This window comes from Penicillium daleae (assembly GCF_028827525.1).
Source record: "Penicillium daleae strain IBT 16125 chromosome Unknown utg000006l_segment0_segment0, whole genome shotgun sequence".
Taxonomy (NCBI): domain Eukaryota; kingdom Fungi; phylum Ascomycota; class Eurotiomycetes; order Eurotiales; family Aspergillaceae; genus Penicillium; species Penicillium daleae.
The window spans coordinates 3,946,454-3,972,272 of NW_026623154.1; the positions used below are offsets into that span (position 1 = coordinate 3,946,454).

At 51.6% G+C, this 25,819-nt stretch overlaps 11 protein-coding genes across 11 annotated transcripts; 4 read left to right on the plus strand and 7 right to left on the minus strand.

Moving 5' to 3' along the window:
- Positions 1–120: 120 nt before the first annotated feature.
- N7458_007128 (MICOS complex subunit MIC10) lies at positions 121–832 on the minus strand (the record flags this gene model as incomplete). Its single annotated transcript, XM_056910510.1, has 3 exons — positions 121–170; positions 453–603; positions 758–832. The coding sequence occupies 3 exons, from the start codon at positions 830–832 to the stop codon at positions 121–123; spliced, it is 276 nt and encodes a 91-aa protein (XP_056766214.1).
- A 266-nt stretch (positions 833–1,098) lies between these two features.
- N7458_007129 (ribosome biogenesis protein URB2) lies at positions 1,099–5,616 on the plus strand (the record flags this gene model as incomplete). The annotated part of the gene is made up of 2 exons (XM_056910511.1): positions 1,099–1,116; positions 1,183–5,616. 2 exons carry the CDS (start codon positions 1,099–1,101, stop codon positions 5,614–5,616), a joined length of 4,452 nt encoding a protein of 1,483 aa, XP_056766215.1.
- A 394-nt stretch (positions 5,617–6,010) lies between these two features.
- Positions 6,011–7,726, minus strand: N7458_007130 (copper fist DNA-binding domain-containing protein; the record flags this gene model as incomplete). The annotated part of the gene is made up of 3 exons (XM_056910512.1): positions 6,011–7,416; positions 7,472–7,632; positions 7,692–7,726. The coding sequence occupies 3 exons, from the start codon at positions 7,724–7,726 to the stop codon at positions 6,011–6,013; spliced, it is 1,602 nt and encodes a 533-aa protein (XP_056766216.1).
- Positions 7,727–8,238: 512 nt separating this feature from the next.
- On the plus strand, positions 8,239–9,240 carry N7458_007131 (putative mitochondrial outer membrane protein (Sam35); the record flags this gene model as incomplete). Its single annotated transcript, XM_056910513.1, has 3 exons — positions 8,239–8,475; positions 8,535–8,774; positions 8,845–9,240. 3 exons carry the CDS (start codon positions 8,239–8,241, stop codon positions 9,238–9,240), a joined length of 873 nt encoding a protein of 290 aa, XP_056766217.1.
- A 94-nt stretch (positions 9,241–9,334) lies between these two features.
- N7458_007132 (class I SAM-dependent DNA methyltransferase) lies at positions 9,335–10,292 on the minus strand (the record flags this gene model as incomplete). Its single annotated transcript, XM_056910514.1, has 2 exons — positions 9,335–10,123; positions 10,194–10,292. 2 exons carry the CDS (start codon positions 10,290–10,292, stop codon positions 9,335–9,337), a joined length of 888 nt encoding a protein of 295 aa, XP_056766218.1.
- Positions 10,293–11,200: 908 nt separating this feature from the next.
- N7458_007133 (cell division control protein 14) lies at positions 11,201–12,119 on the minus strand (the record flags this gene model as incomplete). Its single annotated transcript, XM_056910515.1, has 2 exons — positions 11,201–11,811; positions 11,870–12,119. 2 exons carry the CDS (start codon positions 12,117–12,119, stop codon positions 11,201–11,203), a joined length of 861 nt encoding a protein of 286 aa, XP_056766219.1.
- A 1,449-nt stretch (positions 12,120–13,568) lies between these two features.
- N7458_007134 (FPP/GGPP synthase family protein) lies at positions 13,569–14,793 on the plus strand (the record flags this gene model as incomplete). Its single annotated transcript, XM_056910516.1, has 2 exons — positions 13,569–13,948; positions 14,031–14,793. 2 exons carry the CDS (start codon positions 13,569–13,571, stop codon positions 14,791–14,793), a joined length of 1,143 nt encoding a protein of 380 aa, XP_056766220.1.
- A 494-nt stretch (positions 14,794–15,287) lies between these two features.
- On the minus strand, positions 15,288–16,312 carry N7458_007135 (Smr domain-containing protein; the record flags this gene model as incomplete). The annotated part of the gene is made up of 4 exons (XM_056910517.1): positions 15,288–15,657; positions 15,732–15,982; positions 16,094–16,194; positions 16,279–16,312. 4 exons carry the CDS (start codon positions 16,310–16,312, stop codon positions 15,288–15,290), a joined length of 756 nt encoding a protein of 251 aa, XP_056766221.1.
- A 2,962-nt stretch (positions 16,313–19,274) lies between these two features.
- gpaA (guanine nucleotide-binding protein subunit alpha gpaA) lies at positions 19,275–20,629 on the plus strand (the record flags this gene model as incomplete). Its single annotated transcript, XM_056910518.1, has 4 exons — positions 19,275–19,392; positions 19,506–19,848; positions 19,937–20,493; positions 20,586–20,629. The coding sequence occupies 4 exons, from the start codon at positions 19,275–19,277 to the stop codon at positions 20,627–20,629; spliced, it is 1,062 nt and encodes a 353-aa protein (XP_056766222.1).
- A 1,015-nt stretch (positions 20,630–21,644) lies between these two features.
- N7458_007137 (uncharacterized protein) lies at positions 21,645–22,705 on the minus strand (the record flags this gene model as incomplete). The annotated part of the gene is made up of 2 exons (XM_056910519.1): positions 21,645–22,436; positions 22,547–22,705. The coding sequence occupies 2 exons, from the start codon at positions 22,703–22,705 to the stop codon at positions 21,645–21,647; spliced, it is 951 nt and encodes a 316-aa protein (XP_056766223.1).
- Positions 22,706–23,214: 509 nt separating this feature from the next.
- N7458_007138 (uncharacterized protein) lies at positions 23,215–23,805 on the minus strand (the record flags this gene model as incomplete). Its single annotated transcript, XM_056910520.1, has 1 exon — positions 23,215–23,805. The coding sequence occupies one exon, from the start codon at positions 23,803–23,805 to the stop codon at positions 23,215–23,217; it is 591 nt and encodes a 196-aa protein (XP_056766224.1).
- Between the last annotated feature and the right edge of the window lie 2,014 nt (positions 23,806–25,819).

Here is a 25,819-nt window from a genome sequence, read left to right on the forward strand (position 1 = left end):
CGCTATAATGGAGATGAATGATCTAGGATTGTTTGATTTCTTTCTCATAAAGGCCCCCCACCTCCAATCTTTCGACTTCTGTACAAGGTATCGTACACAATATGAAGCCGTGATACTTTTTTACCGGCGCAGCGCATCTCTGACGGGCGAATCACCCCGGCGGAAAGAAGCTATAGTGTTTGTTAGATTATCGTGTCATTAAAAAGAATCCAGTCGCCCAAGTGAACAATCTCCGAGGACTCCAATTGCAGCTGACGGCAGAGCGGATCCAATTTCCAGAGCCTTCAGACAGGCCAGACCATCATGAGGTAGGCTCTGTAGCAAGCGAGCTAGGAAACTGGACCACAATGTCGTAGTTACCATCACTGCAACCTAAGTAGCAGGTAATGATTGGATCTCTTCAAGGCAGCTTTCGGGCGACTTGACATCATGAAACGCGGGCATAAACATACCGTCAGCCTCCTCCCAAGCACGACCAGCACCGAAGCCAAGGCCAACCCAGGCGGGCCAGGCCCTCCGCTTGAACAGAAGGACGGAGAAAACGACACCGAAGGACAGTCCGAGAGAGGACTTGATAATCACCGAGGAAATGGCGCGGTCCCACTATACAAGCAGTTGGTGAATTAGCCCATTGATTCTTATCCGATATTGCCGAATGCCATTGATCGCAATTGCATATCTGTCCATCACTGTTTTGGCAAAGACAATGTGCCGATAAAGCCAATGTAGGTTGTTGATTTCAGTGGTCGGTCCGTACCTTCTCGTTAAGAAGAGCCTCGCTCACGGGCTTGGTAGCCCGCGCGACCGGCCGGGTTTCGCTGGAGTCGGCCATTGCGAAGGGTCTAGACAGCCGCCGGTTAGCTTTGGATTAAACCAGTAGCTTCAACAGGTTCAGGCAGCATACAGTAGTATAAGGAGGGTGAATTGAAGAGGTTGATGGGTCGGAAGGTGCAAAGTGCAAGGAGTCGGGAGTTGCGAGTCCTGGTCGGGCAAAGGCGGTCGGGGAATTTCGCCGCGATATTTTTCTCAGTTGGGTCAACTTTTTTTCCCTTCAAGTAAACCAACCCCTCAGATCGACCATACGATTTGGTTTTCGAGATGCCTTTGCTTGCGGGGGTAAGTTCAGACTCATGCCTTGTATTCTATTAACTCCGACTAGTATCTAACTCTGGTTTCATACAGCCCTCGAGCTCGTCGCAAGAGGCACTCCTCCGCCTTGAGAAGGGTAGCACCGCATCCCCAACTACCCAACTTCACGAAGCAGCACAGATTCTCGGTGTGGACCTCAATACTTGTGAGAGTCATCCGGAGACACACCGAAATGCGAAAATCCAGGCAAAGGCCACTCCAAAGGAGGAGTGGGTGCTCAGATGGTTATTGAAGAGGCTCCGGACTGGGAAGAACTACCGCGTGGATCCAGCTTCGTTCCTCTTGCTGCGAGAGCTCATTGGGCTCATCTCGCCCAAGAATTTGGCGACAATTCTGAAAGACCAAAAATTCTCCTCGATTTTGTGTGACACAATGACAGATTTGGAGAATGACATCTTTGCGACGCTGGGAAGTGGTTCCTCGACCTCGAGTTTCGAATCCGACTCTAGCAATCCACTGGACATGCATGCCACTCGGAAGGAACATCGAGGCACGCAGGGAACGAAGAGAAAGCGCATCGCTGGAGAGAATGATGCCGAGCCTATGGACCTGGATGAAAAGCCACAGAACCTCGCCTCGTGCTTCCTCACGTTCATTCGCGCTCTGGATTGCCTCTATGGCGTTGTGACCCTGGCTCAGCGAACGCTTGGCGTGGACGAAGTGGCCAACTCGCACCTCAAGTTGGCACTGAGAGGGGAGCCTGAAGTTGTTGCAGGATTGTTGGGCAGGTCACTTCAGTTGGCTGCCGTTGCCGTCACGCAGTTCTCGCAGGCAGGTAAAACAACAGATCTCCAGCATCTGCTACTTGTTTTCCCAGCGATGCTCGAGCTGTGGGAGTCAAGATCCTACCGCCAAGATGATACCAACAACAACTCAAGCAATGACTGGTTCGCCAAGTCTTGCTTCTCTCATGCTCTTCGGCTTCAACTCTGCCTTCGAAATGTCAAGTTCGACACTGACGAGAGAGCGCATCTTCTCCATGCCATCGAACGGATCGTCGCTCTTCATGTGTTGATCCCAGCTCGGGAAGCTTTCTTTGCTCGTGGCGGTTCTGGAATTGACTACTCGAAAGAAGAACCGGATTGGAGCGCGGTGAAACCAGTGACTGATACATTCAGACCAATTATAGGAGAACTTTCAATCATCCAAATGACACCAGCCAAGTCTAACAGTCGCTCTTTCCACCCGTCATGGCGATCAATTGAGCTTCTCCCTGAGCTATTCGATAATGCCGTCCGCGCTGTCCCGAGAGATGACTTCAGACGCCAAACACACGAGGCTCCTTGGCTCGAGACGTTATTCGTCGCTGTTGCGGAGCTGGCTTACTCCACCGCAAAGGAGGAAGAGCCCGCTACCTTCTCTGTCAGATTTGTTTCTGTGCTGGAGGACCTCTTGCGTATTGCTCTCGGTCGAAGCGTCGGCTTGTCTTTGCAAACTGTTCTTACCCATGCCGGTTATACGGGTCTCCTCGAGCAAGGCCTAGAGCAAGTTCAATGGAATGTCACAGCTCTGGTCATTAGCCTCGGCGTTGATGTTTTCCTGCCAAACTCAGGACTACGCGATGCAAGCAAGCTACTAGATGCGCTACTTGACAAGATCATGCTTCAGTGGCGCAGTGAAGGCTGCAAGAAGTCTAAAGACTATGACACGATCAAGAATGACATTGTCATCCCGCTTCTACGGGGCTTTGCAGGTGCGAGAGATTTGACATCTTTCATGGAAGTCTGGCACGACCAGCTTGTCATCCTGGAAGAAGCTCGCGTCCGCAACGATAGTCTCCCATTCTTCTCCGTCTGGGAAGATGATGATCTGTGTGATGTATTTTCTGAGTTGACGCGGACGTCACTCACTGGTGTCAACTTTGCCGCACAGCTGCAGGCTGCCGCAACGGCAACTCGGGCTGACAATGGCAAGATCTCCGAGTCCTCGCAATCATATGCAAAATTTATTGCATTGGAAGCCACCTTCCGAAGCAAGGTCTCGTTGGGCAACTCGGAGGAGACTTTGGCACACTTCCTTGAGACCTTGACATCTACTCTGTCGTCAAAGCAAATGTTCCACTGGCGCTGGCGCTTGTGGCGGTTCGTGCGGAATTTTTTGCAAAATAATTTGCTCGCTACCGATGGTGTCCTTGCCAAGGCTACACAGTCTCTCGCGAGCATAGCTGCAAAGTCCCTTCATCGCAATCAAAAGAACTTGGCCAAAGCACCACTGGCTCCTCTGGAGTCATGGGAGATCTATCGGTTTGTCCTGGTAGTTGTCACAGGAAAGCCCAGTGATGAGCAACTGGCTGCATTTGCCGATATCTCCAAAGATGTCGCCAAATTAGTTTCATCAATCACCCCTGAGGATTCTAAAGCTTCAATGGAGGCGCCCTGGGATGGCCGAATCGATACCTTGTCCTCACCAACTACACTGGCTTTGGCTTACACCTTGGCGCTGATAAGGGAGCCTGATGTCTGGGAGAAGGTCGCGTCCGAGTATCGGTCAAGCATGTTCAAACAGCTCATGACCCTGGCAGCCGCGCAGTACCACTCATCTTCGTTGCCTATGGAGACTGTTGCTGATAATGCGCGATTCCTTCACGCATGGGCAAGCATTGTGTGTCATGAGTATCTACTCAACGTGCCATTTATAGTACCTGACCTGGTCCTTCTGCTTACCAAGAGCATCGAAAACGACGTTTCCAATCGCAGTCTGTACGTGGAGAGCTTGCAACGGATCCCTGCTGCCTTGATTACCCGTGGTCTAAGAACGGCCCTTTTGGACAAGCTGCATGATATCGTTGTTCAGCAGGATAGTGCTCCTGAAGTGACCCTTGGACTTTTGACTATGATGGCAAAACTTGCGGCTATGCCCAAATGTGATGCTAGTGTCACGAGCGACTGGGAGCCAATCTGGACAGAGGCTCGCTCCATCTCTCTAGAAGGTACTGACTTGGATCTTCAAATCATGAAGGCCTTCCGCAGCTTGTATCGTGCCGTTATCGCCAAGCTGTTGGTACTCTCACAGGATGATCGATTTGAGACATTTGGCAAATTGTATTCCAGAGTCTCGAAGCAGGCGTCAAAGCTTCGGCAAATTGACCGTGATTCTATGGCTTGTTTCCTACTTCGCCTGTCCTTGTCGGAACTATGGATTCACCGCAAGCAATTGGCCAAGGCCTTTTCGGAGGATGATTTGGCATCCTGCCGTCAGCGTGTGTTTGGCTTGGTTTTGGCAGATATGAAGTCCGTCAAGGATCAGTGCAGGAAGCAGAAGCTAGAGGAAACAATTACCCTCATCAAGACCATCGACGCCCTGGAAGACTTTGAGGATCTAGCGACAAACAACATCGAGGTTGAAAAGTTTCTCTCCAAGCTTGAGCGCTACATGGAGATGTCGATTGATTCGACGCCGTCGCGGCTTATTCGGCGGCGTCTAATGGCTACCAAGGGATCCGAGAAAAAGTTTACCAAGCCGGTGCTGCAATGCGCCGAGACCCTGACTCTCCAGTCGCTCTACGCTGAAGATCAACAGCTCTTCATCCGAGCCACCACCGAGCGGTTCCGCTCCATGACTGGAGAACAGATCAGTGAAGCAATTCAGGAGATCCGCGAGCTTGGTTTTACTGGAGAGCATGCCGCCTGTCGACTACTTGTGATCTATCTCGCAGTCATCTCCCTCCAGCCCGTCGAGGACAAAGAGAGTTCCATTTCTCGCGAGCTCTCCCATCTCAGCCAGTCTCTCGCAGCTGCTCTCGTCCACAGCACCTCCATCGATCAATTCTGCTTCACCGCCGAGACTTTGGCCCTCCTTCTCCGCGTGCACACTCGCAGCATTGCCCAGTGCAACGTCGACGATATGCTCGCTGCCATCGCCACCGCCGCCTCCAAGAGTGGTCCGCGCATCTCACCCGAGTACGCCCCGACCATCTACACCCGTCTATGTCGCTTGATGGGTATCATCCTGGGGCTACAGCGCGTCAAGATCGGCGGTCGCTTCCACCTCGTCGTGACTGCCATGCAACGCCTCCTGGGGTGCCTCTTCGCGCGGTCTCGTAAGCGCTCGCGCGCCAATCGGGCCGCGGTCATCGCCCATCCCTTCTGGCTCGCTCCCCTTGATGCCTCCCACGCATCCAATTTCACCCGCCTCCTCACCTCTCTCAGCGACCCGACTGTCTCCGCCGTGCTGCGCCCGCAGCCCGGCATGTCTCGTGAGGCTCTGACTGATGAAACGAAGAAAGCTAAGCGTATTGCTGGTCAGTATCTACAATACGTGATCATGGCTTATGCGCAGTGCTCGCTACGTGGGTCACTCGTACCGGATGTCAAGGCCGCCCTGATGCCAGGTCTGTATTCGGCGCTAGATGTGATGTCGCGGGAGTCGTTGCGTGCGATGAATGCTGGTTTGGATGCTTCGGGTCGTGCCGTGTTCAAGTCTCTTTATGATGACTATGTCAAGTTTGGAAAGTGGAATAAGGCCTGATCGGGTGTCATGGTCATCGGCTTACTTTCTGTTCTTCTGTATACCTACGTTACCTGTCTGTACTCATAGATTCATGATATCCCTGCATGCATTGATGATAAATTCATCTTCATAAAATGGTACTGGAAAGCATAGAAGTATTGAAACTAATGTCAGGCTGTAAAGACGACGATGACTCGAAATGAAGAAGCAAGGATAAAGGAAATGATAGAAAGCAAAATCAACAACTTTCATTCAAAATAGCAATGGGCTGGCTGACTCCCAGTTAGCAGCCGTCTAGAGTAGAGATGTCTAGGGGGTATCATTGAATATCGTAAATCATGCGGAGGGGGAAATGATGTGGAGAAATAAGTGAAAAGAAGAATCATGGCAGCGAGCCAGCCAGCAGCTAAGATCAAATCATAGATGTTTCCAGTGTACGTGGGCTGAGGCAAGGCATCGACACGTTTTCCAAGACTGGAATTCGAGAAGTGTGACTGCCAGCAGCCGTAGTCCGTGGTCCATGAGATGAAGGGAAATTGTCCGCGGTACTGGCGACTGGAGTCTCAGGGATTGACGTGTCCAGAGCCACGCCGTTGTGACCGCTGTGCGTGAGACAGCCGACGCAGCTGCAGTCGTTGCCGCATTGGCAGCTGCCTGTCACGTCGGAACAGGCACTCGGGATTCCAACTGGATATTCGATTGTGTAGTATTCGGATGGATGCATCAATTGCTGGTTGAAGTGGTGTCCGGCCGACAAAGGAGACGAGTAGCCACTTGGCATAGCCGAGTTGGGATCGGAGTATGGCTCGAAAGAATTTTGGTGGATGCCATGGTCCATGGAGGGTGTTTGCTGCATGAAGTAGTTCATTGGATTCGTTGCGGCGTTTGTCTGGAATGATGGGGGTTTGTAGGCATTCGTCATGGCTTCGGGTGTAGAGTCGTCTCCGTCGAATGTCATCATGACACCCATTTCTTGGACGTGTTGACGGGTAGTGTTGTTGAAGGGATGGGCTGCGCAACCAAGACACTGACAATCGTCTCCACAGTTGCAGTCATGGCTAAGATCGTTGCCAGGGCTGATTGAGGCATAGGCGGAATGTTGCGTTTGATCCATCGCGAAGGGAGTCATATTTGGTGGCGCTATTCCAAGTCCATTCATGGAGTTCGAATATGGCGTAGACACATTCGCTGCGTATCCGTTCATGTAAAAAGACTGAGCCTGAGGGTTTGACAGTCCGAAAGATTGTAGGAAAGGCGCTTGTGCAGATGCCATGGAGTTCTGCCAGGAGGGCATCTGCTGCGCAGAATAGTTCATGTAATGGATGTCGTTCCATGATGCAGGCTGATTGACTTTCGATCCTTGAGCATGGGGAACGCTATCGTGGACGGCATTGGATATCGGAGTGTTTTTACTGCAGCAAGAACCCGACCCCTTTGATGACGGGGCTGAGGCTGGTGGAGTTTGCGGTTTTTTCGAGCAGCAACTGGATCCATTCACATTTTTCGTAGATTCTTGAGGCACAGAAGCAACTTGATGAGTACGGATCTCGGTGACATCATCTTGTTCCGGTTGGTGAGAAGCAAGGTTTCCTAAAAGGTTCGAGGTACCATCTTCAAATTTGAGATTCTCGGGCATCGCTTCCAAGGCTTTGGCGATATTCTCCGGGGTGGCTTGAATGCTGCTTTGTCTCCTGCTTGATTTTTGAACTTTGCCAGAGGAAGGCGAAGCCATCGATGCCATAGAGACTGGTGTGGACTGTGATGAATCATTGGTGCCCGCGGGGACTTTGTAGACTGGTCGACACAAGCACCCAGAGCCTGAGCTGATGTTAGATGTGTGTCAATCGAGTCAGTTTAGTATAAGAACTCCTACCTTTGGGGATCCGGACCATAAAGGCATAGGTCTTTTCGCAGCTGCAAGTTCCTTTGGGATGAGGGCACTTGGCCAAAGGACGACCCGCCTTGGGAACTTTCATCATAAGTCTGTCGAAGTGCTGGCATTTTGAAGATCGATGGCCGCGAATGCATGGCTCGCTGGTTTCAAGGTGCGGTCAGCAGGCCATTCAAAAGAGGATGTCAACGGGTATCTTTACCACGACCACTTAGCTCCTTCTTCGTCGAGAGGCATGGTTGTAACGATCCAATATCCGGGAGGGGCAGGGTCAAGTCGGGAAGACGCTGGGATGATCGTCGAATGACGATAACCGACACGGCGCTTGCGCAAGCGCTATACCAAATACGCAAAGTTGGTCCTCCGCCTACCCAAAATAATTCCTTTCAGCTATGAGAAACAAGTATTCAAGCCATGTGCTAGACCGTCAGATCTCTCAGATTTCGAAGCGGGGTCACGCGGAACCCCGGCGGAAGTGGAGTGTTTTTCGGCGACTGAGCAGCAGGATAAGCCGTTTGGTGTGACAGCATCCGTGAATACAATGCGACGAGGGAAATCGAGAGAGGAGGGTTGTTCGAAGTGTCAGGAGCGTGTGATTGCACGATGTTTTACGCCGAAAAAGACTCGAGAAGAAAACGATGCGGGGAGGTGACGGATTACCTAAGCCGCATTGGGCTTGGCGTCACGGACAAGTTGGCATTCGCCGAGGCCGCTTCCTTGTTGCTCCGATCAACAACGAAAGCTTCGCAATGCCGTCACAGGCCACCGAGGGCCAGCAGACGGATGGCAATGCCCCGTCCTTCTTCAGAGTTCCCCCTCCGATCAAACAGCTTTTCGACCGGTTCCCATTGACAACGTATCCGGCCAACGACTTGCCGGAGCGCACTCCGTCCGGGCGCGCGGACAACCAGCTATTTGTCTTTAGCGACGCGGCAAGTGCGCGACGTGGACGGCCTTCTTTCAATCCGCAATGTCTTAAGTGGCAGGTTAGTTGACGATCAGTCTAAACTGTTTGCAGGATATCTTTATCTAAAGCAGTGTCCAGGCATACCTGAAATTTGTCGGGGTCGACTTCGAGATCACTCCTTCGAACAATCATGCTTCGCCGACTGGCGCTCTCCCATTCCTCCTCCCAGCATTCCCCACCGATGATGCAGTCACAATTCCCTCGCACAAGCTGCAAAAATGGGCCATTGAGCAGGTCCACTGCGAAGAGGAGCAGCAGTTGAATCTCCGCTTCGAAGTATATGCCTCCCTTTTGGACCACCGGATACGCAATGCCTGGGTATGTGCCATTTCTTCGGATGCTGAGGAACTATTCCTATGCCGCTACAACTACTAACGCTTTCTTTAAGCTGTACACGCTGTATCTAGATGATGCCAATTTCAAGGCCGTCGCGCAACGACTCTATGTGAACCCCTCAACAACATCCTCCCTCGTTCGGGCCGCCCTCGGTTTTCAGCTTCAACAAGCCGCGCGCAACGAGCTCCTCAAGACCTCCCAATACATCGATGTGGCCGCACTGGAGGGAGACGCACAGAACGCATTCGAGGCGCTATCTACCCTCCTCGCCGAGGACGAGCACTTTTTCGGCCGGCCAAAACCCGGCTTGTTCGACGCCACCGTATTCGCCTACACGCATCTGATTCTTGACGAGGGCATGGGATGGAAACACAACCGATTGGCACAGCTGCTCCGACAGCACACCAATCTTGTACAACACCGGGAAAGACTACTGCGGTTTTTCTAGACTTGTATTATTGAGCGACAAAAAAGTGACAGAAATAATATCTCCCCTGATCATTCCACCTATACTCGAGGGGATGGTTCGATTCTTATCACTCCTATGCTTTCTTGCTGAAACAGATCCCAAACCACACCCTGATACCAACCCACTTCTTGGCCCGCGCACCTAATTTTTCGGCCACTTGCTCATCCACGTCCCGTTCCAGTACTCCATTCCGACCATCCTCCCCAATTATATCCTCCACCTGGAATCCAGCCCCTTCGGCAGCTGCCAGCACCTCCGAGATCGAGTGGCAGTAACTAGTCGGCCGGATCTTGACCCCAGTCTGCGGATCCGTGAACCCAGCCTGGCTGCGCATGCCCATGTCTGCGTGCATGTTGGTAACCAGCAAGTAACCACCAGGAAGCATCGTGGCAGACGCAGCTTCGAAGAACTCCTTGGCTGGGATGTGCTCTAGTACAAGTGTGGAAATCACACCGGCCGCACCGGAGTCCTGTAGAGATTGAGGTAGTTGCGCCCGTACAGTAGCAGGCTGGAGTAGATCGATAGTGTCGAGGGAGACTTCGGGACTGTCCTTGAGATCTTCTCGCTGCGTGGCAGAGTGGACGGTGGATCGGGCTACCTCCAGCATGCCGGGGGACGCATCGAGACCGACGACCTCTACCTTGGGAGCTGAGATCGGAGCCGTGTGTTTCTTCTTTTTATACTGTGTCAGTGCTTCGAGTAGCTGAATCGTGTTTCGCCCAGTACCGCATCCAAGATCGAGTAGCGTCACTTGTCCCGAGGCCTGGAAGCGGGTATAGACTCGGTCCAGGAACTGAGGCAGGAGTACACTCATCTCGATGGTGTCCAGGCGCTGGAGGAAATTTCCATCTGTGTCGTATACCTGTTTTGAAAGGAGTTAACTAGTTAGCTAGGTTGGGTGTAAAACCGGAAACAGTCAGGTCTATCCGTACCTCTGCCCACTTATCATATGCCTCCACCGTTCCAACATATTGAACTGGCTGTGGATCATCAATAGGCTTGTCAGCCAGTAGTTCTTGAATAGTCCTCATTGCGGTGTCAGAACAATATGCAAAAGTCCTGTGTTGAAGGGTTCGACACTCCAAGGCCCGTTTCACGAGGGGAAAAGTGGAGATATATATACTTCTGTACCTAGTTTGTCCGACTCGGTTTGACTTTTCAACCCCACATCTCGTCCCGTCCCAAAGTAGACCCCGAATATAGGATTGAGTCATTCAGTTTCTGTAGGGCGCTGACTCAAATCCCCAGGACAGAATGAAATACGAATGCCTTGGCGGGTTCGTCTTGGCGGTAGCGACAGGACCAGGGAGATACGAAATAAGCTTGACAATGGGGTTGGCCTCGAGGTTGGAATGGGCTGCTTGCGAATTGGACGACAAGCCATGTTTCTACGGATGATTGCAGAGTAGAGGCAAATGAACCAAGGTAGAGGTTTAGAATGCCAATTTCATTGTAGATTGAGCAAGTAATTGTTAGAGAAGAATCATAAATTATCATGTCGCCATTAGAGACAAATAAGGAAAACAGGACTCATGGCCCTTTGAGGAAAGGTCGACACAATTCCAGAATTGGAGAGAGAAAAGCTTGAAAAGAGCCAAGGAAACAAGAAAATTGTAAAAAAAGGAAGGGGGAAAAAAAAACAAGGAGTCCCAAACTCGAAGAAACAAAGAACCAGGGAGCGGGAAAGCAGCATCAAGGTCTTGACCACATAATCACGCCGTACCGGACGGAACATAGAGCTCGTGAAGAATCGAAGAAGAAATAGGGCTGAACGAAGAGAGAAGAAAGAAAGGAGTCTCAAAGTATAAGAGAAGGAGAAGAGAAAAGAAAAAAGAATCGAGTATCAACCGCATCAATGCGGCATGCCGTGCGCAATCTCGTCACAATGGCAGGAACGCCATCATCGCCATCAAGTCAGGTTCAACATCCAGTTTACCATTTAGTAAACTGTCGCTCCAAACGGAGCAGTCTCTTTCAGATCCTCGACCAAATCCTCCACATTATTCAAATACCGGCCCAACAGAGCCTGCTTTTCATCCGTCGTCCGCGTATCACGAACCATCTTGCCCGACCCGGCAGAGGTATGTGAACTCTGCGACATGGGCCGTGAAGAAATCTTACTGGGGCTGCGCTGCAGACCCGGTGGACTAGCGCCGGGCCCCAGAATCGGCGTTTCAGGCATGAGGTAGAAGTACAGGAACTCGACTAGCTTGAGCTTGACCTCGCGCGAGGTGGCGCGCTGCTTGAACAGTGATGTTACGGTGAGGAGGCCGTCGAGGTCTTCAAAGGTGCGGGTGTTGGCTGGGCAGTCGAGTAGTGCGGTGACGAGGGTGAGGAGGGTGGCGGATTGGATGGCTGGGCAGTTGATTGGATCTAGGAGGTCGAGGAGGAGATTCATGTAGATTTCGCGGGCGAAGAGGGTGCGGGAAGGTGGGTGGAGGAGAAGTGCGCCTTGGATCAGGTCGAGAGTACAGACGATGAGCATGTCGTTGGTGCCGTTGCTGCCGCGGCCGAGTAAGTGTTCGAGACAGGATACTAGGCGCATGGCGACTGGAAAGCACAGAGAATATTAGTTTCAAGATCGAATTCACCGATATAAAATGCGCACCGTTCCATTGAAAGCTTTCTTGTAGCTTGAAAAATTCTCGAAAGGCCGGATCATCTCGCAATTCGGCCAGCGCCTTGGGAGCCGGTTGGGCCTCGGTGGCTAGATATGACCGCCGCCGGTCGGCCGTAGATCTGGATTTAGACAGACATATTTGTGCCAACAGGCCCTCGACCTGGCGTAATCCTTTGCGGACTTTGCTGGGCTCGTATGAGGAAAGATAGTCGAATGAGTGCGCCAGAAGAGTCTCCATGAGGATCTGACGAAGGTGGATGGGAGAAGAAGGAAGAGGGTGGGGGAGGGAGGTTCAAGTAGAAAATGGCAAGATTGAGGAAAGAAGACCGAAAAAAAAGAAAGATCGGCCGTGAGCCTTGAGAGCACAACAGGAATTCAGCGCAGCTGAGGAGGCTGGAAAAGCATCATCCAACAGCCGAAACGGAAAATCCAGTCCAATGGGGTGGTCTGTGAGGCCGATGAGGTCAGTCGGGCCGTTCAGCAAATAAAGTCCAGAAAAACCATAATCAATGTGCGTATCAAATGATAACAATAACAATCAGCATCATCATCATAATAATAATAATAATAATAATAATAATTCATCCCAATCACGATCAGAAGAAATCCAAATCCACCCCAACGCCAAATCGTTGGTAAATAAAGCGACCCAACAGGCAATTCGGGTGGTTGCCCCGGACGACCCACCCGCCGCCAAACCCGATCGAGTGATTCGAGTCCGGTTTGGGTCCACTTTTTCCTCTTCTTCAGCCTCCTCCAGCCTCCTTGCGAGGCGCCTTCTGAGCCTTGCCTAATAAGATTTTCCCTAGTGTCCCGGTTTCAAGGCGGAGATCGTGCAGAGCTTGGTTCTCTGGGTTCCTGAGATCTCCATGGCGTCAGGTGAAGGTTATTCTGACGGGCCACGCAAAACCGGTTTGGGAGTCTGGGGGAGCTTTGTTTTGGTGGTTTCTTTTTTTAGGCCCGACCATGCGGTAATCGTCAACGAGTAACTGACGACCTTAATTTGTTCATTCTCGAGCCCAGAGCAGTCTCTGAAGATTATGTGTGATCTCCATCTGATCCTACAAAGTCCATTGTTTCCCAAGATGACCGTGATATACGGAGTCGCCGACCACGTTGCCCTGGCAAACTCCCGCCTCACAGCCAGCCTCTGCATCTTCCGCCCCGCTTCGACCATCATGTTATTATTTAACCCTTGTCTCGTCAATATTAATCGCGACAGGGAGGATGGATGAGAACGGTCAGATAGAATAGCTCTCTGCGAGTTAGACGAATATCTGACCTGTCGCATTACCCCTCCTTCTCCCTTGGAACTTTCCTGAGCCCTCCTCACCTCCAAACCGGAGCTATCGATTGATCGATCTGCAGTCTGGATCAGTGGAGCTCCCTCCCCGACCATGCCGAATCAAGTCAATGTTCAAGCTCCAGAGAGCTCCGTAACCTGCTCGCGGAGGAGAGATAGAACCAAGGATCGCAGACAAGAAAAAGCTCATGACAGAAATCCAAGATCATCATCGTAGAAGTCGACTCGGTGAAGCGGAGCTACAGAATATAGTACGGTAGAACCGAAAGCGCCCTGGTCTCACCGCTGCCCGTGCCTGATGTCATCTGCTCTCTCCGCAACCCCTCCAATCTTCTTCAACTTCCCCTCACCAAAACCTCCACTCCAAACCCCCTCTCTTCAGCAATGAACCCTTCCTTCCAACCACCAAGCCCGATCCCACCGCGGACCAGCTCCGCTGGAGCTGCAAATGGAGCTACCAGTCCACCCTCCCACCGGCACAGGAAATCCGTCGTGGGCGGAGAGCCGACTGCGACCGAGCTGCCGCCTAAATCGAAGCACCGTCGCAACAAGTCGAGTGTCGATGGGACCAAGTACAAGGATGGGACGTGGTCGCCGAAGAATGAGAAGATCCTTATGGGTCCTTATGAATATATGCACCAGCATCCTGGCAAAAATGTGCGTCGCGAGTTGATTCAGGCGTTTAATTCATGGCTTCAAGTCCCGCCGGAGAGTTTGGCGGTGATTGATAAGGTGGTGACGATGCTGCATACGGCTTCACTACTGTGAGTAATATCGAACAAGGAATCCCAATTCCTGTCCCCCCCCCCTCCTGGAATCCCCCCGCTAACCCACCATCTCCTACAGAGTCGACGACGTCGAAGACTCCTCCGTGCTCCGTCGCGGCATCCCCGTCGCCCACAACATCTTCGGCACAGCCCAGACCATTAACTCCGCCAACTATGTCTACTTCCTCGCCCTGCAAGAAATCCAACAACTCAAAAACCCAGCCGCAATCGACATCTACGTCAAAGAACTCCTCAACCTCCACCGCGGCCAAGGCATGGACCTCTTCTGGCGCGACACCCTCACCTGCCCCACCGAAGACGAATACCTCGAAATGGTCGGCAACAAAACAGGCGGTCTCTTCCGCCTCGCCGTGAAACTAATGCAAGCCGAAAGCTCGACGGGCAAGGACTGCGTCGCACTGGTAAACGTCATGGGCCTGATTTTCCAAATTTGCGACGACTACCTGAATCTCTCGAATACGACGTACACGCGCAATAAGGGGTTGTGCGAGGACTTGACCGAGGGCAAATTCTCGTTCCCGATTATTCACAGTATTCGGTCGAATCCGAGTAATCACCAGTTGCTGAGTATTTTGAAGCAGAAGACGCAGGATGATGAGGTGAAGCGGTATGCCGTGCAGTATATGCAGAGTACGGGCAGTTTTGCGCATACTTGTCGGGTTGTGCGGGAGTTGAGGGATCGGGCGTTGTCGTTGATTGAGGTGATTGAAGCTACGCCGCGTGTTAACGGGGCAGGTGATGGGGAGCTAGTTCGGGAGGTTCTGAATAAGATTGTGGATTCTACGTTATCGTCGGAAGAGGCTGGTCAGGCTGCGCAGTAGTCTGGGATCCATTGGTCTTTTGGTTTGCGGGTTTGATTTGTGTTATGAATGGACCTTGAGTTATCGAGGTTGCTTCTGTCTTGGGCTTGGGGTGTTTTGGCGCTTTGATATACCCTTTTCAATGTTTGATATTGACTAGGTACGCGTCCCGAAATTTACGACGTCACGATCTCATATTGAACAGTGAACAGTTTCGATTGACACGTGATTGCTTTTCGCGCAACATGATATTTCTTCCTAGCTCTTACGCCGGTTCCAGAGTAGGTGGATGACAATAAAGTCATGACCAATATCCATTCTTCCCATGTACGGAGTATATCCCGCTCTCGTGAGTCGTAGCTGTGGTATATATCGCTAGCAATGAACCAGAACATATCCAATATTATGTCACATGCCCTATGACTGGGCGGAAACACGACTATACATTGCTCTATCCCCCCAAATCAAACACCTATATATCCCAAAATACCCGAAAAATTCCAATATAAACCTCTTTACATAACAACACAGCACGCCTTCTCCAACTTGCGCATAACCTTGGGCAACAGCGCATTGACAACCTGCTCGATCTCGTCCTGCTGCTGGGGTTGTTGCTGTTGCTGCTGATGCTGCTGTTGCTGCTGGTGGTGCGGCTGCTGGTACTGCTGTTGCTGGCCGGGATATGACTGGCCACCCCCACCGTGGTACGGCGCCTGGTGCGAAGGGTAGGAAGGCATAACGGCCTCGCCGCCGGTCAGATTGATGTAGATCCGACCGGCGTTCTCCTCGGTGGCATATTGCAGGCCGAGTTCCTGGCAGACTTGTTCGACGCGCGGCTTGATCTTTTGGATATGGCCGGCGGAATGGTTACCCTTGCCGACGATCCTGGGGCGGATGTTAGACGATCACGTTCTCATGGGCAAAGCGCAGTCGGGGTTCTAGGAAATGTTCCAACGTACACGTGCAAGTGAGTCTGCCCATGCGCTTTGGCGTATCTAATGCGCTCCTCCAGAATCTCTTCCGCCTCCTCGACGAATTGACCATGCAGGTCGATCGTGTCTGCCTCAACGCGCCCGTTGGCATTGTTCTCTCGGAAGATAAACTCGGACGCTTGCTTGTTGTATTCTTCCATCTTGCGCCCGTGCGCCTTGCCCTCCTCTGACAATTGTTTAGCGCGCGCGCCATCGCCGTTGGAGTATGCTTCCTTAGACTGTGAACTCGATGAATTAGCACCTCAACTTTACTAGACGGAATGCTAGACATGATGCGCCAATAGCGTGGGAAAGGAGGGCTGGAAAAGGGTCAATTGCGTGCGCCATACCCGTGAGAAGCAGTCGCCGCGCTTGGAGGCTTCTTGCCGCGCGAGGTCGCGCAATCGGTCATATTCCTGCTCCGAGTCGCGGCTTTGGTCGTGGTTGAAGGCTATAGAGATATCCTGGTCAGGTTGGAGATGGTCGAGAGGAACCGAGGCTCTGCATTTGGTGTGTTTTGCAAGACGCTACGTACCCCGAGGGCCCAGGTGGGACATTGCGTATGACATGGTGCTTGTGGTGAGACGGCGACAGTGGCGGCGGTGGAGGTGACCGGGTTTAGAGGTTGGAGATCCTGCCTTGGGGCTTCGCAGGAGCAGGGCAGGGCAGGGCCCACGGCCTTACAGGTCAGATCTGGGAATAGATCGCATCGGATTACCTAATCATAACCATTCCGTGGATTAAGTTCACTAGGTTACTGGCGGGTCGCAGCTCACTAAACCTGGGCGGTGTGACACTGGAAACCTTTTTTGCCAAAATTTTTCACACCGCCCAGCTGAACTGTGCAACAATACTGTAGAGTATAATGCATGCATTATCCTGTTTATACTCTCTTTATGAAAGTAGCATTGCGAGCTTTAGTGATCTTTCTAATACCATACTTTGGGGGGATTTTTCCAATAATCATATGATACACATTTTTCAAATGGTCTTTTCACACCATCAGCTCTAGTGTGCCACCGCTTAGCTGAGAGGATGGCGGCAAAATAGCGGCTAAGAGCACTAGTACTCGCTAGTGGGTCAAGGGGCGATAGCGCCGTACAAAGTGGGAATTCCAGAAATTCCACGAGTTCAGGGGTGGCCCCATAATTAGCTCAAAGGCCATGTGTGAAAGAGAGGGGGGAAAATTGAAAAGAAAAAAAAAGGACCGGTGTAAATTAGCGACAAGCTCTGCTGACAGTCTATCTATAGTATGAGAATGAGATGACAGAGTTTACATTGGCCATTAGCAAAACATTTCAGTACGAGCAATATATACGGCTTCTCTCTGTTCCCTCTCCTTTTTGGCCCGGTTTCAGCTGCCCTGGTGGGTCGCCCGGCCTTGCCATTCCACGATACTGCTGCATGTCATTAGGAGCAAAAAAGAAAAGAAAATCGGCGGCGGTGCCGATGCTTGTACTCCGTACTCCGTACGTGATTCCGGTAGATATCTGGTTGCAAAAGAGGTCAATGCTGATCCTCTCGGTTCGTGCAGTATTCTATACTCCTGTACTCCGTACTCCTCCATGCTCCATACGTACTTCCCCTCTGATCGGCAGAGCCTAGTGCTCAGACTCCAGGTCTTGGTGGAGTTTTGTCTTACGAGCGGGTCAGTGACTTGGATATCATGTTTTGCAAGGTTTCGACAAGAACTTGCTTTTTAAAGATCCAGGCTGGCACTAGAGCCGCAAAATAGAGACAGCGGGCCGCCCATAACTACAGTATATACACTTTGTAATTCGTGAGCTCGGGTATACGTCGCCTAGGTTTCGGATCTTTCTTTCATCGGGTTCCAGGCTGAGGCAGTGGCAGTCTGAGGAGGAAACTAGAATTGAGGCTGCACAACGGTCTGATCAGTCTCATGTGCGCGGGTCCCGGGCCGAGAATAGTTTTGTCTAGGGAGGATGATCTTGCTTTAAGGATACCAGATAGAAGGAGTACAGGATAGGGGTATAGGAATGCTACAGAAAAATCATATGTTGGGTGCCTTCATGGAGCTCAATTGACGATACGGAGTGGCAAGACTGACTATGAAATGTACGGAGTACTTGTACTGGTATGGTCCGATGGACGGATTATAAAGTATAGCCAAGGGAAAAAGTCTCGTTTGTCCTTTCGGATGAGCAAGGTGGGCTCATGGGCGTCATGCTGGAGCACTGCATAACAATGGAGCTCGGAGCATGGAGCATCCAGAGGAGCCACCATTGTCGGACAATAACATTAGTCTCGCTGGGTCCCCACACGAGGATCTGCGTGGGAGTTGGTTTCCCTACTGGTGATCCCCTGAAGCGGAGGATGTTATTCTAATGTAGGATCGCAGAATGTTAGTGCAATTCGTGCGACTGAACTATTTAGGAGAGTTTTGTATATATGACTTCGTTGAATTGATCCAAACTGAATGATCGGGAGGCCGGATCTCACCTGGCACGAGATAACCCGAGCCCTCCTGATTCAACTTGTTAAGACCAGGTTCCTGTCCTCCGTGCTCCGGACTGTCAGCAGTAGTAGTGTAGTAGTAGTGAGTGAGACGAAACACCCAATCGGCCGGTTGTGGGCAACCATCGAAGGTAATCCAACAAAAGGGGGGCTTTGTGTATGATGATTGGCTGTAGAGCGGGCGCGAAGAAGAGGTGGATCCACCGCTACAGCCAATCAACAGGGCCCATGGACCCAGCGATGCCAAAATGGACCGGCGGGTACCAAACCGGTCACGTATGGTAATCTTCAATACGGGGCGGATCATGGTTCGTCATCTTTCCATTCCCATAGGGGACTTTCCGCTGCGTAGCCCGACTGCTGGCTGCTTACCCAACCCACTCGTCCTTCCCCAGCGCGTCTCCGACCAACTTGGTAATACGAGCGTATCCCCTTTTCCCCTACTGAAACTTCCCAATTTCCCCCTCCTCTCCCTCCAACCCCCTTACCTTAAACCTCCCCTTCTCTCTCTCAGCTGGTATCGGCTTCTTTCTGTCCTTTTTCCCTCTATATTCCTGAGGCCCTTGATTCCATTCCTTTCTCGCGTGTGTTTTCCCCCCCCCTTCTCAGTTGGCCATCTACCCAGGGCATATCCCGGTACGTATCATTGATCTCTCTCTCTCTGTGCTCACTTCCTCGTTTTTCTTTGCCCTCCCTATCGGCAGCTCTCCTCGCTCTTCTGGTTCCGGTGGGAAATCCGACTCTTTCCCTTTCCCCCCCCCAAATCCGTTTCACCCTTGCATCCACCCGATTGCATCCTGAAACGTTGATTTTCCACGGCTTGTACTACCTTTGCCAAGTCTACGTCGACTGTTGGATACGATCCGTAACCCAGCAGCGTGAGAAAAAGCCGGAGCAAAGCAAACACACCCACCCATCAAGTTCCCGTCGTGCTGACTATTTCCCGCGCTGCATCCAACAGTCCCCCGTCCATCGAAACCCCTACCCTAACGAGTCGATTGGACTCGCACTACCCGCACCCACTATCGTTTAAACCGAACCCGTACGACCGCCATCATGGGTTGTGGCATGAGCACTGAGGATAAGGAGGGGAAGGCGCGGAACGAGGAGATTGAGAACCAGCTCAAGCGCGACAAGATGCTGCAAAGGAATGAGATTAAGATGCTGCTGCTCGGTATGATTACACCTGGATACACTTGGAAGCGCGATGATCATGGACGCTGGTGATTCGCAATTGTGGTGAGAAGATCGATTGGCTGACGAAAAGGGGCGGTTTGTGCATTGCAGGTGCTGGAGAGTCTGGTAAATCCACCATTCTCAAGCAGATGAAGCTCATTCACGAGGGCGGTTACTCGCGCGACGAGCGTGAGTCGTTTAAGGAAATTATCTACAGCAACACTGTCCAGTCCATGCGGGTGATCCTGGAGGCTATGGAGTCTCTCGAGCTGCCCCTGGAGGATGCGCGCAATGAGTACCACGTCCAGACTATCTTTATGCAGCCCGCTCAGATTGAGGGTGATAGTATCCCCCCAGAGGTTGGCAATGCTATCGGTGCTCTGTGGCGCGACACTGGTGTGCAGGACTGCTTCAAGCGTTCGCGTGAATACCAGCTGAACGACTCTGCCAAATAGTAAGTGGACACTGGGAAATCTTCCTATGCCGTTGCAAACGCCCACGGCACGATGCCCAACAATTCGCTAACATCATGCTTGCTCCAGTTACTTCGATGCTGTTGACCGCATTGCTCAGCCCGACTACCTCCCCACTGACCAGGATGTCCTCCGCTCGCGTGTCAAGACCACTGGTATCACCGAGACCACCTTCATCATTGGCGATCTGACCTACCGCATGTTCGATGTCGGTGGTCAGCGATCCGAGCGTAAGAAGTGGATTCACTGCTTCGAGAACGTCACCACTATTCTCTTCCTGGTCGCCATCTCCGAGTACGACCAGTTGTTGTTCGAGGATGAGACTGTCAACCGTATGCAAGAAGCGCTCACCCTGTTCGACTCTATCTGCAACTCGCGCTGGTTCGTCAAGACCTCGATCATTCTCTTCCTCAACAAGATCGACCGCTTCAAGGAGAAGCTGCCCGTCAGCCCTATGAAGAACTACTTCCCCGACTACGAGGGTGGTGCCGACTACGCTGCCGCCTGCGACTACATCCTCAACCGCTTCGTGTCTTTGAACCAGGCCGAGCAGAAGCAGATCTACACCCACTTCACCTGTGCCACCGACACTACCCAGATCCGCTTCGTCATGGCTGCCGTCAACGGTATGTTTCCATCAACCCCCAAGAGCGGGATGGTCCTCGCTCTGGATCAATCCTGTTCTATCTTCTGTGCCTATTGCTAACTTGCCTTCCAGATATCATCATCCAAGAGAACCTCCGTCTCTGTGGTTTGATCTAATGAATCTCCATTCCACGGGTCTCGCAGTGTTGAATCTAGATCGCATGTGTCATTTTTTCGGCTTGTATTCGGATCTCGCCGAGATGTGATCAAAAGCCTCGTCCTCGTTCCCAGAAATCCCGGCGTTGAATAATTTCCTTATTTCCCCTCCCCTCATCTTGTCACCATTTTTCTTCTTGTGTCTCTTTTTTAATTCCGTCCACCCGCTCACATTGACACGATTTCTCTCTCTCTAGCCGGTTCTTACATTCCTGCTCTCGACGACGCGGAACAGGAACGCTACCCTTTTTTTGGACCATCTTTATTTTCTTTATTTCTTTGTGTCGTCTACTATCTGATCTCTCTATTTTTTTTTTCTTCATGTCTTACCCCTTGTGTCTGATTTTGAAATGCTGGATATCCTATCATCTATCTCGAACTTTTGCCTATCACTGCCCTACCCCCTCTTGTCTTTGTCCCATTTTCCTTGCGCTCTCTTTTTTTTTCGTCCATCTTTTATGTAACCATACCGTCACCCCCTTTCTCATTTCCTTGGTCTCGCGTCCGTTGGAAGCCTCGAGCGACCATCTGGGCAATTGGGCACGGGGAAATGGACGGGATCCGCGGAGTTCTCATGTCTCTTCTCATGTGTCATGCCAGGTCGGTCGTTGGGTTATAGTCAGACAGGAATTGAATCTTCGGGTTTCCGACCTTTCTTTGATGGATACTTTAGACTTGAGGTGTAGATTCTGGTACCCTGGGGGAAAAGTAGTTCAGATGTACATTGATCAGGTAGTTCAGTACTGGATCTCATTGTAAGTGTGTACTTGAGAATTGCAAAATCAAATCAAGTACCTAGGCACTGCTTCTGTACTTTTGCACTGCATATCATTGTCCAAGCAGCCAGCCAGCTATTCAACTCGCAATATCAAATGCAATCCATCTGGCATTCAGGGTATCACAAACAAAAAAAAACAACCAACCAACCAACCCACACTCCCCTCCCCACCTACTGTACTAAACCCCAAACCAAACATCAAAACCTCAACTTCGGCCCAACATACACAATCAAAACCGCAACAACCCACAACCCAAAAATCCACCCATAAAGCATCATCCGCCCCCACCACCCCTTCCCCTCCGTCATCCGCCTCAACATCCCCATCCGCTGGCCAGCCGCCTCCATGGTGGAACTCGTCTTGTCGATGCCGGAGACGGCGCGGTCCAGCACGGACTTTTCGTTTTCGAGGGTTGCTTGGAAGGAGTGCGAGGAGGCTTTTAATTGGGTTGCGAGGGAGAGGAGGGAGGTTGTTAGGTCTTCTTGTTCGAGGCGGGAGGTGGTTAGGGCGGCTTCTTTTTCGGTTGTGGTGGGGGGTTGGGAGGGGGAGGTGCTAAGGTTTGTGCTTGTGCTGGTGGCTTGTGTGGTGGATGGTGAGGGGGTTGGTTGTGGTTTGTTGGAGGTTGGATTGCGGTTGCGGAGGGTGGAGGGTGGGATGGTTGGAGCTGTGCTCGAGGGTGTGGATGTGGATGTTGATGTTGTAGTTGATGCTGTAGTGGCTGCTGATTCTTCGGTGACAGGCAATGCTGGTGGTTCTCCTGTAATTGGTTTCGAGAATAACTCCTTCCATTCATCATCGACCTCATCGACCTCGCCATCGTTGTCCTCTTCGGCGCGGGACTCTTCTTCGTCGAGGACACTTTGCATCCGCTTTAGCAACTGTCTGTCCCGTGCGATTTCTGCCTGTGCTTCGTGGCGTCGGTCGAGTGGTTTTATTTGTGGGAGGGAGCGTTCTAATTGGGATAGCAGCGTGCGGGCATAGTCGACGTTCTGTGGAGAGGATGTTAGGTGCTGTCACAAGTGGCACATAGCCCATAAAACTCATGGTTATAGTCATAGCTATAGCTAGCTATGAGAAACACGATAGCAACAAGTCATACCTTGGCCACTCGCAGACGCTGGAGCTCAGACTTGCGCAGGGTGCGGAGCTCCGAGCCGGGAGAGAGGAGGTTGTGTTCTAATCGGGTGAACAGTCGCGCCACGTTGAGAAGGGTGAGATCGGGGGATTCCTCCGTTGAAGGGAATGCAGTGACTGCCATTATAGTGAAAGTGCTCGAAAAAGCAAGGCAGTGTTTGTGTGATTCAAGGAACTGGACGAGTCAACGAAAGAGCCAAGTTTGAAGATGCCAACAGGCCGCGGGATATCAGTGCTGACTCAGCGTTTGCACCAGCCCACCCAAAACTGGAGACATGCAAAGTACCAAGATTGTCGATTGTAGATCTTCCTGATTATCCACTCAGAATTAACCAGGTCATATTGGACCGACTTTCTCTCGGCTATGCACAGTACACCTGAGGTATCAGGCAATCATTCTCGAATCACGCAAAAGCAAAAACAGTTAATCTGCAAAGAACCACCCAACGAGAGAACACTGATAATGACAACAAATCAACAGGCAGACAAAGCTAACAACGAGAAACAGCAAATGACAGTACCTCCAGGCTAAACACAAGAAAAAGCAAGAACAATTCAACAGATCCGAAACCACCAAAAACACGACATTCGCCACCATCACTCCCACTTCCTTCTCGACCACCACCAAAATCCCTAACTATACTCAGTCACCACCCGCCGCCAAGTCCGCACCCCATCGCCATCAACCTCCCGCATCTCCTGCACCGACTCACTACGCTTCTGCACCGACCCACCAATCCCACTACTCGCCCGAGACCCCATCAACTCCATTGCTCTCAACCCCGGAGAAGACGGAGATGCCTTACCCGTCTGCATCTGCATCTGCATCTGCATCTGCATCAGCTCACGAGCCCGAGCCGCCACCGCCCCGCTGGAAGGAAACACACCACTCTGCGAGAGAGGTTTCAACACGTCGCAGGCTGAGGCTGGTGGTGGCGAGGTGCTAGTGATGCTCGTTACGGAACCGGGACTGGAACTGGGACTCGTCGTGCCTTTTTCCATATCGTCCATTTGAAAGAGATGGGTTGGCGTTGGGTAGGTGGTGATATGTGTATTTGTCCTTGCAGATGAACGGTAGTGGTGCGCGATGCGCTGGAGGAGCAGTAGAAGCGCTAGACTGGTGATTGTCAAGCCGAGGACTAGTGAGAGGGGTCGTGGGATGGAGATGTGTGGGAGGTTGTATGGGCACGGTTGTTGCGTGTGCCCTTGTCCAGCTGGAGGCATTGCGATTTGGGACCAACCCCCGGTGTGATATTTGTGCTGACAGCCTTGGGGCTGAGCTGAAGAGGTGCCTAAATGGAATAGATCGTGGATCTAACGGACAGGGAGCTCAATCCTGTTTTGGTTGATCGAGAGACTGATGATGTAGATCTCGAGCACCAGGGTAGAGTTCAGGGTCCACGATATAATGGGATGGGCTTTGAAGAGTGGGAGAATGGGGATAGAAAGCGTGGAGGGGCTACGAAGAGGACACAAGGGTCGTAGTCTGCATTTATAGGGTAATTGAGAGGTGGGAGGGGCGTTGAGGTGTCGAAGGCGACAAGACCTGGCGGCCTGAGGACGAGACAAAGAAGAGGAGATGGACGATGGCAGTCGTAGATGGCGGGGCAAAGAGCGAGACCTGGCGGGAGTTGGGATCAAGAAGGTGAACTACTGACCGAGATCATTTAGACTAGAATGAGAATAGATGAGATTCCGATCGGATCGATCTAACAAGAAGTACCACGTACGAAGTAGCAGAAGTATAGACTATCAAGTATGCACAAAGTGGCCTGGGTGTATATCGTAGATCCGAGTCAGCCTCACATACGCAGGATTGTAGGTAAGAAGACGACAGTAGATGTCAGATTGTCAGAATGTCAGATTGACAGGGTGTCACAATGGTTCGTAAAAATAACTCCATCCATGCAGTTTGCTATAGTTTCATGGTAAGACAACTGTATGAACTCATGTCTGGACAGTTCCCCCGAAGTATAAACTCCCTATTGACTATGACCCCTCACAAAAGTCAAACTCAAAATGCGATGGGGGCTGCATGATAATCGCCAGAAAAAGAGACGAAAAAGACTAGAAAGTCTACCAACAAAATCATGTTCAAGACCAGGCTCATAATCCAAGGAGGCTTCCATCGTAGTCATTCCAAGCGAGCCTCGATATTAAACTCCACTCATCCTCGTTCTTGCCTCATTTCCCACCTTTTTCACCTCTCTCCGTGGAGACCATGCATGTACTAAAACCCCACCCGACTCATCGCGCACCTTTTAGCGCGTCTCCAGTGCCGCGATAATTTGAGATTAAGTGGACTGGATTCCGGAATGGGTAAGGCGAGGGGACCTCCAGCTGCACACCAGCCAAGCCACGACCTGGTTCGTGTGAGGGATTCAGCTGCACTCCCCAGGCGCCACTGACAGCCGGAATGCCAAGGATCTACGTCGAAGATCTGGCCGTGGGTCTGGTCTCTATTTTTGTGGATTGTCACTGGATGCACTGCGCTAAGCGAGAGTCAAGGCTAAAGATATCCATGCGCGACGTGAAGGCGCGATACTACGGTACTCTACGGGACTACAGTCCTCTAACCGCAAAACTCAGAAACATGAGATGGGAGAGAAGGTGACAATCCCAACTACACAGCGATGTGATCCACGGCCACGGCCATGGTTGCGGAGAAAAATCCAAATTTCAGCCTGCGGCGTCGATCCTTCGTGCATGTCTGGGCTGGACACACTATCTACTGTACTTACCTCAAGCCAAGCCGGTCCATGGCAGAGCTGATGAGTCTCAATTAACAGGGAAACAAACCCCCTCCCCCTTATTCTGATTTCCAAAGCACACTTCCAGCCTCTCACGCCCCTCGATCGAAGATCGCGATCTCCGTGCCCTTTCAGCTGGCCGCTGGATTTAGGGCTTCGCGCTAAGGCTGTGCGCGCGGCGAATCACGATTCACAGGCCCACACCGCGTCGGCTATGGGTTGTCTTTGCTTGGGTGCTTGGTCTACGCCTCGTTTCCGGGGCCATGGGTCCCCGCGAAGGATCGCCGCTATTCTATGACTGATATCCTGGTCTGCACGCTGTATGCTTGCATGTCTGGACGGCTGCAGGTGGTGGGGTAGTATGTCTTGAAGGAGAAATTGGATGGAAGGGAATACCGACCATAAGAGAGAGATTATTTGGGGGGAAAGAAACGGCACGGGGTCAAGGGAAATACTCCGGTCTATCGAAAAAAAAAACATCAACATGA